Source organism: Haliotis rubra, unplaced genomic scaffold (genome assembly GCF_003918875.1).
Source record: "Haliotis rubra isolate DU_JTF1 unplaced genomic scaffold, ASM391887v1 Scf65, whole genome shotgun sequence".
In the NCBI taxonomy this organism is placed as follows: domain Eukaryota; kingdom Metazoa; phylum Mollusca; class Gastropoda; order Lepetellida; family Haliotidae; genus Haliotis; species Haliotis rubra.
The window spans coordinates 1,286,431-1,305,577 of record NW_025767357.1 but is presented as its reverse complement, the minus strand read 5'-3'; the positions used below and the strand labels follow the sequence as shown (position 1 = coordinate 1,305,577).

At 36.8% G+C, this 19,147-nt stretch overlaps 1 protein-coding gene across 5 annotated transcripts in view; it reads right to left on the bottom strand.

The window, feature by feature from the left end:
- Nucleotides 1-19,147, bottom strand: part of LOC124257162 (rap1 GTPase-activating protein 1-like) — a 321,814-nt gene that overhangs the window by 227,632 nt on the left and 75,035 nt on the right. For 4 of the 5 annotated variants that reach the window (XR_006893194.1, XM_046691168.1, XM_046691167.1 and 1 more), the window contains exons 2-3: nucleotides 11,863-12,138; nucleotides 5,519-5,858 (exon numbers count right to left, since the gene is read on the bottom strand). Coding sequence is in view for 4 of the 5 variants with exons in the window: in XM_046691168.1 (XP_046547124.1) it covers nucleotides 5,519-5,858; nucleotides 11,863-12,138 (616 nt within the window). In the remaining variant the exon portion in view is untranslated. Of the gene's footprint in view, nucleotides 1-5,518; nucleotides 5,859-8,619; nucleotides 8,820-11,862; nucleotides 12,139-19,147 lie in introns of those variants that run through there. The other variant, XM_046691171.1, reaches the window with a different exon arrangement.

The following is a 19,147-nucleotide window of genomic DNA, read 5'->3' as shown; positions in this document are numbered from 1 at the left end:
CTGTAAGCCTGAAGGGGTCGTTGTCGGCACAGGTACTACAGATGTGTACCCCAGGTACGTTTCTGTATACAGAAATATACCCTAGCCAAAATCAGAATACAGAAATGTACCCTAGAACAATTCCATTCCTCGCTATTGTTTTCTAGATCGGAATTGTTAGACTGGTGTATTAGATGCATTTGACTGCGTTATATAAGAAACGACCATACACAACAAACAATTGTTTGATCGGCATTCTAGAAGCTGGTGAGTCAAAAATGAAACATACAACTTTATGGATGACAACTTCTTGTTTATTGCGTTAAGCGACGTTTCAATGTAGATTCTTACATCGTTATCAACAAATATATTTCACTATGTGCACAATACCACTTGAAATCAGTTGAATGGGAACAACTATATATGGTTTCAGTTTTGGATTGTGCAACATGGATTCATTCCCCATTTTGGGTACCGGGTACGTTTCTGTATTTTGACTGTTTAGGGTACATATCTGTAGTACCTGTGCCGATAATGACACCTTCAGCCTTAATTGAACACTGTCGCTGTTACAGGTCATTGGCTCCCTCCCTCTGCAAGCCGTCTGCGTTCTGCTGTTTATTTTGTTGACAGTTACATAGACAGATTCTTTAATACAGATGCATAAAATCGGTGATTTACAATGTGATTAGGTTGTCTGACAAAACATCCACTTGCACAGTTTGAGATCGATTGGGTCATTGGATGAAGAGATATTTACAAAAAAATGGGTCCACATGCATTTCATGCCAAACTATAGAAACAGTGCCCAAGTCCTCCTACACGGATCAGTCTTAGTGCCAAGACTATTTTATATCTTATACTTCAAGAATATTACACCAGATGATGTGCACTGGAGCACACAGACCATTGGCAGTACCAGAATCAAACCAAGCAGTTGAGTTAACACTAGATCTATAACTAAACTGAATGTTTTAACTTGTTCAAATTGACCTCATCTAACAGGATACAATTGATAGAGCTTAAAATAATTCCTTGTGTTAGTTCACCTCTTTGCCAACAACTGACCGCGTTTCACACAAATTAAAAAATGTCACCAAACAATAAACAAACCCCACTCAAAAGTCAAACTGGAAGTTCTGCATTTCAATGAAATATTTAATCTTGACTGTCAAAAGAAACTAGAAACCAGCAGCCATTGTTTGATCGACACTTCCTGTGCTGATGCTAACTGGCCTTGTGTCATTTTTAATGACCGACAAAAATCATTGTCAAGGTTCCACCAACATTCCCTATTTGATAAGCAACCAAATACAACATGCCTAACAACTAGAACGCTTTCCAGTGAAAATACAAAGACTTGCATTGTCATTTTGTGATCATCTGACTGGACTGTTTGCAAGTCGATCACACTTGTCAATACCTTGTCGGTAATGAGACAGACATTGGTTAATGGTTGTTTGCTTGTACAGATGCAGCCTGTCGTCCAGCCGGATTCATCCATGTAACAGACAGGCATGTCAACCGCAGATCCTAAAGGTTTGGGGCGGTGGGGTAGCCTAGTGGTTAAAGCATTTGCTCATCATGACAGGGCCTGGGTTCGATTCCCCACATGGGTACAATGTGTGATGCCCATTTCTGGTGTCCCCTGCCGTGATATTGATGAAATATTGCTAAAAGCAGCATAAAACCCAACTCACTCAGTTACTCTAAAGGTTTGCATTACAAAGTTTTCAGGATTTCTATGTATTTTTGCATGTAGACTGCAGCATTCCAGTGGAAAGCAACTCATTTTCATAAACACATGTCCATTGATGACAAGGAAGCTAACTTTGAAACCTATGAGTTTTTCACTTGTATGAATGATTAGAAATTAGTTGTTAGGTTGTCATCCTACAACGACATGTAAATTGCCCCGGCCTACCCCGCCTCATGTTTGGTTTGGATGAGTCACGCTCAAGTTCAGTTACAGAGCATGAGACACTGATAGAGACTGAGTGAAAGAAAGAGAGTGAGAAACAGAGAAACAGAAAGAGGAGAGAAGAGGGTAGGATTGAAGAGAGAAACAGCAAGACACACACCTGAGGGGAAGAGAGAGAAGAGTGAGAAACAGAGAAACAGGAAGAGGAGAGAAGAGGGTAGGATTGAAGAGAGAAACAGCAAGACACACACCTGAGGAAAGAGAGAGAAGAGTGAGAAACAGAGAAACAAAGAGAAGGAGAGAAGAGGGTAGGATTGAAGAGAGAAACAGCAAGACACACACCTGAGGGGAAGAGAGAGAAGAGTGAGAAACAGAGAAACAGAAAGAGGAGAGAAGAGGGTAGGATTGAAGAGAGAAACAGCAAGACACACACCTGAGGGGAAGAGAGAGAAGAGTGAGAAACAGAGAAACAGAAAGAGGAGAGAAGAGGGTAGGATTGAAGAGAGAAACAGCAAGACACACACCTGAGGGGAAGAGAGAGAAGAGTGAGAAACAGAGAAACAGAAAGAGGAGAGAATGAGAGAAGAGGGTAGGATTGAAGAGAGAAACAGCAAGACACACAGGAGAAACAGGGAGAGAGAGAAGGAGAAGAGTGAGAGAGAGTGAAATGAATAGAATCAAACCATGTTCCACTGCCCTGTTGCAGACTTTGTTTATAAAGGTGGAATATTGATAAAAGTAGGATTAAGTTCTGCCGTCTCTCACTCCCCGAACTCACTCACTCACCTAACTCACTCAATCACTCACTCCACATCCATTCACCCAGGCAGCTTGTACTTCAGCTATGACCTTGGTGTTTTTCACAAATAGTTATTTCCATTTGTGGTAATTTCAAATTATTGATTTTACACAAAAAATGTTGTAGTTGCAATTAAAATTCTATCTGTTCCACTATATAATATTTCTGTCCAGTACTTCTTGACATTATACTGTAGCTTGCTTTAGAAATATAACGACAAAACCCTCCTTGTTGACCTTCATCTCAAGAGTTCTGTTATTGATATGAAAACAACTTTCTGAAAAGCTAGTGTTCACAAGAATCTATTCTGAAACAACAAATACATGGCGATGTCTAGGACATCTTAAAAGAAATATCAAATTAAAATTGTAAAAGGTAGAACAAAATTATCCTAAAATTACATTGCAACAAACTGTCTTCTCATGTAAAAGGAATTTGAATATAGATTTTCATCACCTACCGTATATGACAGACTATAAGTCGGATCCGACTATAAGTCGGGCCCCTTTCTCAACCCTCTAAATTCTTGCCAAAACCATGTAACTCAAGTATAAGTCGGCCCCTTTCCCCGTACGAATCGGTATCGCCGCCTCAATCTTCACGCTCGGACACGATGTTTAATGCGAAAATATATGCATGAAGCATTTTTGTCACAGGTCATAACCTAGCACGATACGTCAAATAAATCCCATAATTTACGTATAGGTAGCGATTTCTTGCTTAATATGTTCAGAATAGCATTATTTTACCCAAAACTTTCGCTCTAAATCTAAAGGTTTTCGTATACGAGGACGTAATTGGTGATCTATCCTTTCTAAATAACAAACACAAAAATTATGAACATCCCAATTACCACCTTTCTTCCGAATATATGGTCATAAATTAAAACAATACTCAACAACCTTAATTAGTTAGCATAGTATGTTTGTTGTCTTAATCCAGCTATATCATAGAAGCTTGTAACCGTGTCACACAAACCAGTGGTCGATATCATGAGCAACAAGAAATGCTGCGACCCGTGAAGGTCCGGGTTGGAATATTGGCCTTCAGTAACCCATGCTTGTCGTAAGAGGCGACTACTGGGATCGGGTGGTCAGGCTCGCTGGCTTGGTTGACACATGACATCGGTTCTCAATTGCATAGATCGATGCTCATGCTGTTGATCACTGGATTGTCTGGTCCATACTTGATTATTTACAGACCGCCGCCATATAGCTGGAATATTGCTGAGTGTGGCGTAAAACTAAACTCACTCACTCACCAATGTCGCAGGATATAATGACATGCAATCAATTTTTTATCTACTCAGATATTGGACCTCTCTACTAGAGGGGGTTATTGCAAAGAATTTTCATATTGCGATATATTGCGATGCGAAAGCATGTATTTCGATATATGTACTGCAATATATTGCAGGACGTTAATGCTTGATTTATAAAGCAAAAACACAACAAAATCACTATGCCTGATTAAGCTTTAATAAAAACTACTTTACCATTGCAAATTTTACATACCGCATTACTCTTACCAATAGTTCCATCTACCGTGAACTTTTTCAACCCAAAATGCTGCCTTACCGATGCCTTTGCCCTAGTATTTGGCACCACAATAAATTGTTCGTTGTTGGGGGTCACCATTTTTCAACACACGCATGGCTTCCGATGTAAAAAACGGAAATATTCGAAGATTTCTGAGTGTTACCAAGTTTTCCGAATGCATGTCAAAATACCGGTTTTCGATCAACGTATCGCAATACGTATCGTTTTCATGTCTGAACCGGTATATACCGGTAAACCGGTTATATTGCGCAGCCCTACTCTCTACAGATTGGATGACATTTCCCATGGAGGTTATGTCAGGTGAAAACTCGCAGTAATCAATCACATGAAACGAAAGAAAATGAACATTGTTCAAAGCATCAGAATAAATTGTGAAAAACATCAAGTAAGCTAAAACTATTGTCATTATAATAAATACATTTACAAAAATGTGTCGGTAAACTGTGATGTCAAAGCTTCCTCTACATAATTGTTACCGGTATGTGAGTGAGTGAGTTTAGTTTTACGCTGCACTCAGCAATATTCCAGCTATATGGAGGCGGTCTGTAAGTCTGGACCAGACAACCCAGTGATCAACAGCATGAACATCGATCTACACGATTGGGATACGATGACATGTGTCGACCCAGTCAGCGAGCATGATCACCTGAACCTGTCAGTCGCCTCGTACGACAAGCATGGGTTACTGGAGATCGATTCTAACCCGGACTTTCACAGGTCTACCGGTATGTGACTTTAATGTTACAGATTAATGTGTACGAAGTTGTGATGTCACAGTTTTACATGTACACAGTTGTGACATAACAGTTTTACATGTACACAGATTTGAATGAAGCTGTTGAAATGTGTATGATACATGTGTTACGTAGACATCATCATACGGACTGGTTCCAGGCTGTACTTACATGGCATCACCTTTACGCAAAAGCTGGATTCTTTTACGCTAATTCAGATAAATCATTTTTGTGGTAAATACTCTCAAAATTTTGTGATACCCAATAATATTCCATACTGACAGACAAAATATGACACTTTCCAGACTCTTTTTGATGTATGGAACTCATCTCTTAGTAAAACTCTTGTCATTTGATAACTTAAATATGGTAAGTATAAATGTTGCAACATTAAATATTGGAGACAAACTTCACAAAATCTGTAAAAAGAAAGTGTACACATTTGTATCACACAAATGTCTGAACAGAGAACTGTTGTCAACGAAATTATTTTTCTCCTCAGACCGGATGATCATCTTTCACTTACCTTGAGCACTTGAAACAAGCGATGTGATAGACGTCCCCCTTGACTGACACCCGCTCATCATTCACCGGAAAGCCGCACCCGTTACATCGCTCTTCCCCACGCCACACCCTCTGCACATTTTCAAGTTTCTTGCGGCGAATTGAGCGAGGCGATAGAGTTTTACGTAATAAAGATGGGGAGAAGCTCTTTCTTCCTTTAGGAGAAGGTAATGGTGATGGTGGCGCCCCACAGTGTTCGGGTTGCTGATTGGGTGGGCAAGTCGTAGGGCGTCGCCGGGGAAGACTGGGCGAATTCTGTGAGCGTCGAAAGTGGACGGAATCATCACGTTCAAAATGGACTTCTGAAATTAGTGTACAAATGGTATGAAACACCATGCATGAGTCTTAAAAAACAAGAGCTAATGTTACAAAAATAGTTTTGTTCATTTGGCTGACCATAATGGCCTTTAACTTCCTTAAAAGACTTCCAACATTTTCTACTTGTGAAGGTGTGGGTTAGAATCGATCTTCAGTAACCTATGCTTGTCATAAGAGGCGATTCACAGGATTGGGTGGTCAGGATCGCTGACTTGGTTGACACATGTCATTGGTTCCCAATTGCGCAGATCGATGCTCATGCTGTTGATCACTGGATTGTCTGGTCCAGACTCGATTATTTACAGACCGCTGCCATATAGCTGGAATATTGCTGAGTGCAGCATAAAACTAAACTCACTCACTCACTCCAACACTTTCTTCAAGAAATGTCAATGAAGACAGGGAACTACTCAATCAAATTTTAGAATACTTACTAGCAGTTGGATCAGAAATTATCAAGAAAGAAACCATGTTCATATCGAAAATAGGGGTGGAGGGTAGCCTAGTGGTTAAAGCGTTCACTCGTCACACCGAAGACCCGGGTTTGGTTCCCTACATGGGCCCATTTCTGGTGTCCCCCACCGTGATATTGCTGGAATATTGCTAAAAGCGTCGTAAAACCAAACTCTTTCGCTCACTCATATATAGAGTATATCATTAATTGGTTGAAAATGGAAGTAATTATATTTCTTTTCAGAAAGTTGTGTCATGACCTTTTGTTTAACAACTTAAAGGAACACATCATCAACTTCAGAATCTATCATCTACATAAGTCAATTATTCCACAAACAAAAAAACGTTTTCATAAAACAAGCCATAAAGTTGTGAAAAGATATTTGAGATTTTAAGGTTGCTTCAAACAATATGTTCACATACCTGACACATGCACTCAAACTGACTGACTGAGTTTGGTTTTACGCCGCTTTTAGCAATATTCCAGCAATATCACGGCGGGGGACACCAGAAATGGGTTTCACACATTGTGCCCATGTGGGTACTCAAAGATACAAGCAATTTTTTTAATAATTACAAGAACACAAAGATTATTGAGAATATACAATGTATATATTGATATCTTTTATATCATTACATATAAGCAGGAGTCCGTAAAATTGGAAAACAGGTATCAGTTAATGTGCATTGCTTTCACTAATTGTTGACAGTCAAATTTGACATATGTGCTATTCCATTGGTGTGTGTAATAAGGTTTAGTTGAATTCTGATATATAGCTGTATTGCTTAAAATCCACACATAAATAACCTTGTATTCAATGTTCAAAGCTGTGCATGGAAGACAAGAGGTACGTGCATGGGGAAGCTTAGTGGTTAAAGCATTCACTCGTCATGCTGAAGACCCGGGTTCGATTCCCCACATGGGTAAACCTAAATTTATAATTTGGAAAAAAAGACCCAAGGGAAAAGAACACAGACATCATTGGTCATTTGTATAGATTCACATAATAAAACCTGAAGGTAACATTTTCCAAATGGTGCTCAAACAGAACCACAGACAAACAAGTTTGTATTCAAGGACAATCACTGTGACATGTTCATGTGTACTACAGTAGTGCCAGCTGACTAAACAAAATCACCAATCTATACTATACTATTCAAAAGAAGTTAAGGACCATCCTATCCTTTCATATTACCACTGTAAATCTGTCATGACCCGTAACTTATTTTGAGTAGAACAGCTATAAGCCTATCGGTGGAGATTGACTTAACCAGAAAAGTTTGTAAGGAATGTCGACAATACATTAGTCTGTCGTACAGACCCTGAAGCAAATATATCCCAAAAAAAGCCCACGCAAGTGTAGATTTCCTCAGCTTCAGGGCTCCTTTTCATTATATTTTATTTTTATTTACTATAAACTTTTTTCAGTGAAATATGTTCGTTTCAGAGACTAGTTGTTAGTCTAACAAGACATGTATACACAAAAGTAATTATCCTTGACAGTGATTTGCTCATATTGATATCAAATATAGCGAGAGAAGATACTTATGTATCAAAAATATGATAAATATGATATTAATGAACTGATATTTGTTACAGTCTATCCATTGAAGCATGCTAAACACGCTGACACCCCTATAACCAAGGTACTTTGTGTTTATTCTCAGCTTCCTTGGGTGTAGATTGGTTATTGAGTAAACAGATATTTAATCCAAGTATAAACATCAAAAGTAATTTCTGCATGTTGACCTCATTTGCATAATTATCCAATAGTGATACCAAGTTTGTTGGAGTGAGTGAGTGAGTTAAAATTTAACGTCACCTCGGCAATGTTTCAGCCCTATAGTGACGAGAAATGTTGGGCATACACAATAAATGCAAGTAGGTAAATAACCAGTGATCGACGGACTGTAAATAACTAGAGTATCACAGATATGGATATTAAACTAGCATGGAAAACTAAAACATTTTAATTAAAGCAGACAATACAATATAAAACACGGGCCAAGTTTGTTGGCCTCTGTTATAGCACATCAATGGAACTGTGCATTATATGATATACTTGTTTCCCACGACAATTCAAGATGAATATTATCCCATGTTTTTGCACAAGAATCTTGATAATTCTTTCCTTTATTACAAAATTAGATAAATACAGTATGAACTTTCCACAATACAGAAGAGCGAACAATGATATCAAATGATTATACGAACTTGTACTATAACAATCTCTTTGTGAATATTAAATAAATTGTTCAACAATAACACAAATATATACTTAGTGTACATACCTTCACCTCGGAAAGCCATTTTGAAATTTCAACGGAATATTTCTGGAAAATTCGCAAACTATTTCTCAGCCTGAACAGCAACTTTGATGGTTATACAAAATCTGCGGTGCACATTATTTAGTTATTTCCTGAATTCTGTCACAACATCATTTACCAAACAGTAGCAACATAGGAATACGCTGGCGTCACTTTGAATACCAGAAACACTGTCCTGTTTGGAGGTCCGAGCTGCGGACTGTAATCAATCTGAGACTGATGACATACATAAATGAAAGCTGGCCAACAGTGAGTTACTTCCCTTTCACGACAGACCTTTCATCTGCAACTACTGTTTTAACACAATGGTCATTGTTAAACAGGGTCAAGGTTTTTTGTATGTACAATACACATATTTAAATAAAACAATTATTTGATTTTATGAAACTTCATTTTTAGAATGTTTACGACATTTCAGCTCGCATCCTTCCTTCCAGTTCTCTCAAGTTTAACCCCCTTAAAGTTCAAGTGGGATACAGTACACAATTATACACTTCTACTTCCTCAATTAACAGGAAAAGGGTTAAGATGATCATGTGACTAATCTTTCCTGTACCATTGGATGTTATTTCCGATAGTAGCCAATAGAAATCTGTCACCAAATAATCCTTCGTGTCTTCCAAGTAATGTTGATGAAGGTGGAGACACATAAACGTAGAAACAGGGATGGCAACAGGAAAATCTATTTTCAGCTGAAAACTTAATATTGTGTCATCGAGTTGAGGGTTTATCATTGGATTTAAATGATTCAGAATTGAACAATTTGAAATAAAATCAGCGGAAATCTGCGGATCAGCGGAAACTTGCCATCCCTGTAATAAATACCAACACAGTCACAAGCAAATATGTGTCTAAAGTTCAAACTATTGCTTTGTTGGATAATGTTCAGTTTCTGTAGAGATAAATTGATTTTAGCCAATAGTTATTCCCTGTTTTACTGATGAACCTACAATAAGTGGAAATCTGCAGTATAAATTAAGCTTATGTTGAACATTATTTTGTGCATAAATTTTTTTAATGGTTGTCTTTTAAGAAAACCTAAAAAAGAATTTATGAAATGACAATGATTAAAACTGGAGCAGCCAATCAGGGCGCTGGTCATACCAGTCCAGTGAAACAGTAAGTGAGAGAGTGAGTTTAGTTTTATGCTGCTTTTAGCAATATTCCAGCAATATCACACCAGAAATGGGCTTCACACATTGTACCCCATGTGGGGAATCAAATCCGGGTCTTCGGTGTGACGAGCGAACACTTTAACCACTAGGCTACCACACTGTCCCTCCAGTGAAACAGATCCTCAAGTGTGCGTCTCATGTACCACCATGGGTGGTTTCGAGAAATAAATGATGATGATGATGATGCTAAAAGCGGCGTAAGAATAAACCCACTAACTGACTTTGTCAGGTGATCTAAATAAGCGTCAGTGGTTCTCCAAATGGTATTCGGAGAAAAAGAAAAAGGAAAAAAAAGAAATGATTTTTGCTAGGAAAAAAAGAAAAAGGAAAAAAAGAATTTTATACATTCCCAATGAGAAGCCAAGAAAACTCATTAGCTACTCACCAATTACTTAAAAGTCTTATATGTCTTGATTAACTGGTACATGTTGATACAAGAAACAGGTGCCCTTGTACAACACCTAACATCAAAGATCACAATCCAAGCTGGATACTCATGGTAATACCACTTCTTATACTTGTTAGACAAAATTTTGGTGAGTTTATTTCGCCAATTATACTCACAACTTCATAAAAATATGTTACATACACCAATTTCCCCCATTTATTTCTTTTTCTTTTTTCCCTTACTTTTTTTACGCTTTCTTCTTTTCCTTTTTCTTTTTTTCCTACATTCTCTCAAATACCTCCCTGCAATCCCTAATGTACGGAATGTATGAAACCCTATGAAACAGACTCATTAACCAAACAAAATAGACTACGAAAAATACTTGTATAATATTATTTCATCATGGACCATTGTCTTTAGTGCAGTGTAAAAACATAAAAGATGTTATTTGTGTTTTGAATATGAATGCTGAGCAGTTATCAAACTTCACAATTTCTGTTGAAGCACATCAGGGGAGGTAACTCTTACAGCTTTCATCATACAGCAGTCACTTAAACAAGAAATGAAGAGAGCTTATCTAAAAAAAACTGAAGAATGTTTTTTAGTCCAAATACATGTTATTTGTGTTTGATAGTTTCACCTACATGTGTACAATTAAGACTCAAAGTAAATGATCTGTACAATGAACATTTGCTCACAGAGATTGCTCACATAATTTTTCGTCCCATGTTCTGAATCATTAACAGGAGCAAACAGTTTTACCTATCCAGCTCTTAAGGGAGCTAGGATTTTCTGTGACACACATAATTCTTGTGATATTTTCAAAACATTAAGTTTAAGGATTGACTGAATCATGCTTTTACAGTCTATATGTAAAAGAAAACTTGCATACACTTAGAAAAATAATTTGATTGGAAAAGAAAGAATTTTCTCAGGGTTATATACAAGATTGTAAACGTTTGTGCACTTGGTAGTCACATTTGGACAAAATAATTACTTGATTAAGTATTTGCATTTCTTTAAGTATGTAGTTTCATCGTATTCAAACATAGTATGTAGAGCAATGATTTAAACCTAAGCAATAAGCCTCTTCATTTACATTCATCCTGTTGTCAGTGACATACAATTTAGCCATAACATTAGATCAAACTATATCAACATAACTTTGACTTCTTTGATGGGCATTTTAGAAGTTGAACTGATGAAGAATGATGATTTTATGGACATATAACTTCTTTATTCTGTGAAAGGCGACGTTTCAACATTGATCACTTGCATTAGAATCTATGTCAAAACGTCGCCTTTCACAGAATAAAGAAGTTGTATGTCCATAAAATTATCATCCTTCTTTAAAATAACTCTGTCAATAATTAACACCAATATTTACTGACAACTGCTGCAGGTCTATGGGTCTGAACAGGCTATCATGGAATAATAATTCATACAAAAATTCATTATTAATTATAACCACAACAAGCGATATATATTAGTATTCAGATATTAGGAAAATATGAATATATCGCTTGTAGTGGTTATAATTAATAATTAATTTTCATATGAATTATTATTCCATGATAAGGTCCAGAGAAATCCCTGTTTCTTTTCCATTATGTTGTGAGGAAAATAGTATCTGCAGAAAGTTACCTTTTCTCTGACTAGATGGGGAGTAAGTTCTGTCTGGTTGTTCGTAATACCCATGCTCCCAAACGAAGGCACGTTGATTATAGTACTCATAATACCCAACACTAGGGAAGAACTTCATCTTGAGCGCCAACCGTTGACTTGGTGATAGATACGGACAGTACTCCAAGTCGGACAATGTCCATGGATCCTCATATGGTATTCCAGAATTTGCATAGTCTCCGTTGCCATAGTGATTGCCATTATGGTTTGGTACTATATAATCCATTCTTCCATCACCTGAAAGAAAAAAACATACAACATAAGATGTAAATACCAGCCGGATCAATGTGATGTGACATAATGCTATACGGGGTCCGTTAGTAACCTGGGCATGAATCTCTGAATGGAACAGGTTTTTATCTGGAATAAAAATACAGAAGAAATAAGAAGAAAACATAAATACCCAAATAATGAAATTTGGTTTCAATAATTGATTTTATTACTCCAAGATACATGACCCATGAAGATCCAGGTTAGAATTGGTCTTCAGCAACCAAGGCTTAGAGTTGACTAACAGAATAGGGAGGTCAAGGTCACTGACTTGGTGGATGTAAAACATCATATCCCAGTTGCGTAGCCAAAGTCAGGCAACTCTTAGACATCTACCACTCCAGTCAAACCCATTACCAAGGGTAGTGTGTGTGAGTCTGGGGTGCGGAGGGAAGGGATTCAAAGAGGGATAATATAGCATACAAACTAATGGCCTTCAGATCCTATAGTAACAAAGGGACACAACTGCACGAAGCTAAGCCACTTGAGCCCTCACTTATCAATCAACCTTACAGCTACTTTAGGCCAGTTTCAACATGTGCTGATTTAATGCCACACTCCATTCAAGAAGAAAGTTGACTGGCTGTAAATAGATCAACAATATAGGTTACTGAAAGAGTTCAGACACAAATCCCCTAAGGGAATTTTTGAACCAAATGTACCCCTTGACTGACTGACTGAAGTATGGCTTTATCGCCCTTTTAGCAATATTCCAGCAATATCACGGCGGGGGACACCAGAAATGGGCTTCACAAATTGTACCCATGTGGGGAATCGAACCCGGGCCTTCACAGAGACTTGAACCTGGACCAGGCAAACACTCTACCCTCCAGACTACATGTTTCAGTTACAGATGTCTTATTCAGTAGTAAAAAGATTGAAAATATAATAAAAAGTAGCCCTGTTAAAGTGTTTCTTATTCACCACAGAAGGTTTGAAATCTAGAACATTTATAGTGTTGTCAGTTGTGATGTTGCCACATATTGCTAAACCTTCGGTACTCACAGGTATCCTGACTTCAGGAAACCTATATATGAATAGGTAACTCAGGCATGGGTTAGGTCGGTCCTATGTAGGACCTGGGTACCAGTAGAGGTGAGGTGAAATACTCTACTTGAGAATATTTGTTCATATGATTATGCATGACTTTTAGCCCAGACTTAAGCTGGAAAGCCCCTAGATATGCCGTGAACTAGGTAACTCAGGTACATGGGTTAGGTCGGTCCTAAGTGGGACCTGGGTACCAAGCTCTCGGCGGAGAAGTACCTCGGAACACATGGAGAAGTCACGTGATGTATTGTTCAGTGACAATAACAAAAGAACACATGGTTACACTAAAAAATATATAATAAGTTATAAAGAGAGCAGCCTGTAGTTAGCAGATTGGTACACCCATAAAAAGACTGACTGACTGACTGAGTTTTGGTTTTGTACCCATGTAGGGATTCGAACCGGGTCCTACCCATAAAAGAAACCTGATGTCTTTTATTACATAAGTTTTAGTATATTAGATATGATAACACTACTATACATATTCTATGTAGAGCATTTGAATAGTGAACCCACTGCTGGCACGTTAGACTAACACACAGAGAGGTCTGACAAAGTTGATATGCGTCACTCGTGAACATATCAACTTTATCAGACCACTCGATGAAATATACATGTTATTTGACAACATTAACACAATATCCTCTATTTATCACATTAATGTTATGAACAAGGCAGGGTAGCAACAAGAACCATCTGTTAACATCTAGACTAAGGCTTAGTCTCTGAATATATATACTTTTGATAGTAACAAACAAACCCATTTAAATTGAAAAGGAGCCCCAGGGAGACCAGCGATTCAGAGGAACCTGAGGAAATCCACACTTGCTTCATTTAGGGCTTTAGCACTGCAGATAGGGCTTGGCAGTAAGGGAAAATAATGTGGTTCAGGGACTGTGAGACAGACTACTAGCACGTTATTCTAGCTGCTCATAAAGAGTGCTAACATGAGACAACAAAACTTCAATCTAGATGTACATATTTGCATAAACAACTCTGCGTTCAGTAGATATTTTCTATCCAAGTTTCATTCTTGTACTACCTGTACTGACATCAAAAGCTCTCGCGGTATCATAACAAAGGTCACAAATGTACCCTTCGTGTCACTGTCTGCAAATCACAACCCGGTATCTCTTAATCTCAAAGCAAATAGCAACCGCATGTCTTTAGATACAATCCTGCGAAAACACATCTAAAATTAATAAACTCACGTTCAACCATCACCCAGAGTGGTGGTTACGAATGAATGAATTTCCAACAGGCTAAACTCCCAGATAATTAAGCTTTATCACCATGTTAGATCTCAATCACGGTGAGAAAGTTCTCATAAGATTTAATCTCAAAATATTTCAGCTTGTCATGCTCAGCAAGGAAGCTGTAATCCCCAACCCCTTTCAATACAGAGCCAGGGCCTTCCACAATGATGACAATCCTACAGCATACAAGACAAGCAGGGAGACTTAAAACTTTGACTTAATGATTCACACAAGGATGCTTCTGTCTATTCTTGGTGAATTACTGCAGATTTTATTGATAAATTTATTTAAAAAAACAAAAACAGAGCAAAAATTGTAATTCTTCAAACTTTTTCCATTTATTCATTTGTTACAATTTGAAACATAGTCGTTTCCAACAAATAAATCTCAAATTACCCCAAATATTAATTAAAAAAGAACTTTGTTTTCTTACTTAAACATATTCATCCATAAAACTGTACAACATGAAACTGAGCTGAGCTAAATCTGAAATTAAAATAAATAAATTTAAAAGAACATACTAAACTGACTGACTGAGTTTGGTTTTACGCCGCTTTTAGCAATATTCCAGCAACATCACGGCGGGGGACACCAGAAATGGGCTTCACACATTGTGCCCATGTGGGGATTCGAACCCGGGTCTTCGGAGTGACAAGCCAACGCTTTAACCATTAGGCTACCCCACCGCCCAGAACATACTAAAATCTACCTGACATATTTTCAGTTCAACAATTATTCTACACCGACTTCAACTTTGGTTGAACTCTATAGTCTGATGTTTGAGCAGTGATGAAAGATTGAGTTGAAACATGAAACTAAAAGAGCATTTATCAAATACATACCAGTAGTGACACAGCTGTATCATAATTATATCATTTCTAAAAAATTAAAATAAACAGTTTCACTTGTTTCAACAAGATAAATATTTATATAAACTGTTTTCATAACCTTTCATAAGTCTATGCTGGAAATTAAAACACAAAATAATCTATTTTAGGTCACATGACAACATCATTACAATAACATTATGACCTCAACAAAATATATGTGTTTGTTTGTACATCATTGCATATCTTAAATATCAGAAATAGGAAAAGGACAATATAACTAAAACAATATTCATCCTTTACATTAGCAAGACCTACTTATTTTTTCTCCAAATCCAAAAGTAATTTATCCGTTTGTGAATTTTTTTGTGACCCCAAAGAATAAATTAATAGTCTCCGGTGACATTTTTTCTCCCTTATTTTCTGTCATGCTCTGCTGGAGGCAGAAATGGGAGCAGGTGTTTCATTTTCATAAAAAGTAAAATAAAGATAACTTATTTACTTTTGAACAATTTCAGACAATTTAATTCAATGTTCTACACATTTTTATGTCCAATATCACACAAGAACTTACCTAGAAGTATTACTATATGCCCTTGACAGGCCAATTTTGAAATATATTCTTATTAAGTTAAAATATTGGGATTTTTTTAAGTGCTCCAATATAAAGTATTTTAGCATCACACTATAACATTTTTGTCATTAATGCAATGACAGAACAGTAAGAACTCAAGCTTCTTTAATGGTCCTGCTCTCAGTGAAATACAAGTAAACCCTTCTATTCCATTATATAGATAAAAAGTTGTTAGTGTTGGTTTTAGAATATTTTCACTAGATACACAACTCTTAAAATAAAAGTTAAAACTTATTTTCAGATAAGCATATCTTCAAAACTGTATTTGTTATTTAACTGTAAAACATTTAGCGGATTAAAATCATTAAAAAAATAGAATTTTGTTTGATGCCAATCTGAAAAGCTTTTGTCACAAAATTAAAGTACACAGAAACTTATTAAAAAGATGTTATATTTTAAAAGTGTTATATTTTTCAAAGTAACAAAAAATTGATACATTTTATTGCAAAACTTATATGTACACATTTTCATCAACAAAAAAATCAAGAAGTTGAAAAATGTCAGCACTTGACAGCATCCTTTAAAAGGAAGAACTATGCATTTGTGCCACATCTCACCACACACAACTCTCACATTGAAAGGAATTATCAATCCATGTCAGATTTGAGAATCACAAACACAGATAAGCTCTTGTGATATTCCCAGGAACACAGTGAACACCAAGAACATTGAGAACCTGTTTGAACCATGGAAGATTGGAAAAAACAAAGGCTTTTGTTTCTAACAGAAATCTTAAGATGTGATTCCACAACAGACAATGTCTGCACATGATTGCATGCCGATAAAAGCCGGAATAATTATTTCTTCACGCACAGACATGGAACTTCTAAAGCACCTGCCGGTGAACTAACATGATTACTCTGAAGGTCAACGTTTCTCGAGTGTCAATGGCGGCCAGATATTCTGTTTAATGCCTGGCACAGATGTGCCATCAATCTGGAACTCTTTCTTCGCAAATGCAATCAAAATAATTGTTGGCGTTTCAGTGATGAGGAAAGAGACTAAATGTGAGAAGATAAGGAAATTTGCATATGAGAGAATGATAAGGAAATTTGCATATGAGAGAATAAGGATATTTGCATATGAGAGAATGATAAGGAAATTTGCATATGAGAGAATAAGGATATTTGCATATGAGAGAATGATAAGGAAATTTGCATTAAGAGAATAAGGATATTTGCATATGAGAGAATGATAAGGAAATTTGCATATGAGAGAATAAGGATATTTGCATATGAGAGAATGATAAGGAAATTTGCATATGAGAGAATGATAAGGAAATTTGCATATGCAAGAATGATAATGAAAACTGCATCAAACAACATCAGTGTAACATACCCCTTATTTTTTCAATATAGGAGTACTGGAAAACCTTAAGTGTACATTTAGAGTACTGAATGGAATTTAATGGAGTATTAGTAATCTTGTATTTCGTCTCATATATGCACCACAACATTGCTACTCTGGTGTAAACAGGTCAATAAACAATAAAACAATACTTTTTCAGATAAATACATCTGTAAATGATTCTAAGACCGTACACCATTGCAGTGGTGCGTATCTGCTACGTTTTCTAAATTATTTCCTACCGTATCATGCATATTTTTTATCGGTACATACACCTATACGGCCCTTATCATGAGCCCTGAACAAACAAAACAAAACCCTTCCTGTCAAGATACACATCTTGTGACAAGGTGAATCGCCCCAGCCCCAGCTGTAAGCGAGAAATCAGGTTCTTCAGACAATCAAACAAGGAAGATAGATTTTCAGCAACATGCATAAATATCAGTTCGATCATCAAATGAAAGGCTGAAGCTTAGACGATCAACTGAGTTCAAAATGATAAAAATACAGCGAATTATATTGGTGTTTCAGCTGTGGAATACATCAGTTATATCACAGCATGTCAGGTCAGGGAGGTTCCAACTTTTTACTGAACCCCACATTCACGGGGCAGACAGACTGACATCAATCGACACATCTTTTCTATTCATAAAAAAATACCTGCTATTAGCCTCCTTCCTGTCCTAATGCACATCATCCAAAATAAATGAATCCAGCCAGGCATGTTGACATTTTAAATTTGCTTTCAAGGTGTTCAACTATTCTGCCATCTACTTAAAGTAAAGTGCTTAAAAGTCACTAAAACATTTTCCTTGAGTTAGAATCATTCACAAACGGTGATGACTTAATCGACATGAAGATTACACAAAATGTCAACAAAATTGCATCTGACATGACAAATGAACAAAAAGTTTTACAAAAACATTTTGAGATATGAAACAAGGGAGTCTGTCCTCTAAAAGGCTTGTCACCAATCATCTTGACACCTGGTGTTATAGAATAATGCATGTGTCATGAGTAGTTGTATCACTAACAGTATCTTTGTCTGGAATCAGGAGCTGCTAGGCTGGAGTCATTGCGGTCAGGGTAAATTTCATTCACCTGTCTCAGTTGCTCACATCAAAATCATAATCAACACTAAAAATGTAATTTTTAGAGTAAAATTGATATTTTATACTTATCCTGACTCATGCTCTTTTGCTTGTCTTCTTCTTCTTGCGAACATAGTGGAACACTTGTATCTCCTTATTTGAAGCTCCCTTCAAAATAAAATCACTAATTGGTACTCACCACGAGTTGCTCCCCTTTGTCTCCCCTGGCGGGAAAAGGTGTCGCCACCCTCTGGCCATGTGCTCCACTCTCTCCTGATTTAGCGAGCCCAACACTTGAATTTACAGGGAAATCCAAAGTGTTATGTGGGGAGGATGGGAGGGCTAACCTCATGAGTCAGGATAAGTATAAAATATCAATTTTACTCTAAAAATTACATATTTTTTCCTTATCCTGACTCATGCTCTTTCTTGTAGCATCCTCACGGAACGGAGGTGGGTAACAGAATACTTTGGATTTATAATTAGTGATTTTGTATAGATATACTGTAATATCCCCTACGGGAACTTCATGAAGCCTTAGATTTAGGATGTTTCCTGTATAAAGAAAACCATAGGTTATATAAAGCCATTAAAGGGGAATTACATTATGAATATATTGAACAATACATATAAATTATATATATATATATATAGGTGACTCTGATAGAGGCACTGAAATTGACTATATCCAAGTATATGCTTAAGGTAGAATACTTAAGCTGAACATATATACATAGCCCTAAACTCCTTAGAGTTATAAGCTAGATGAGT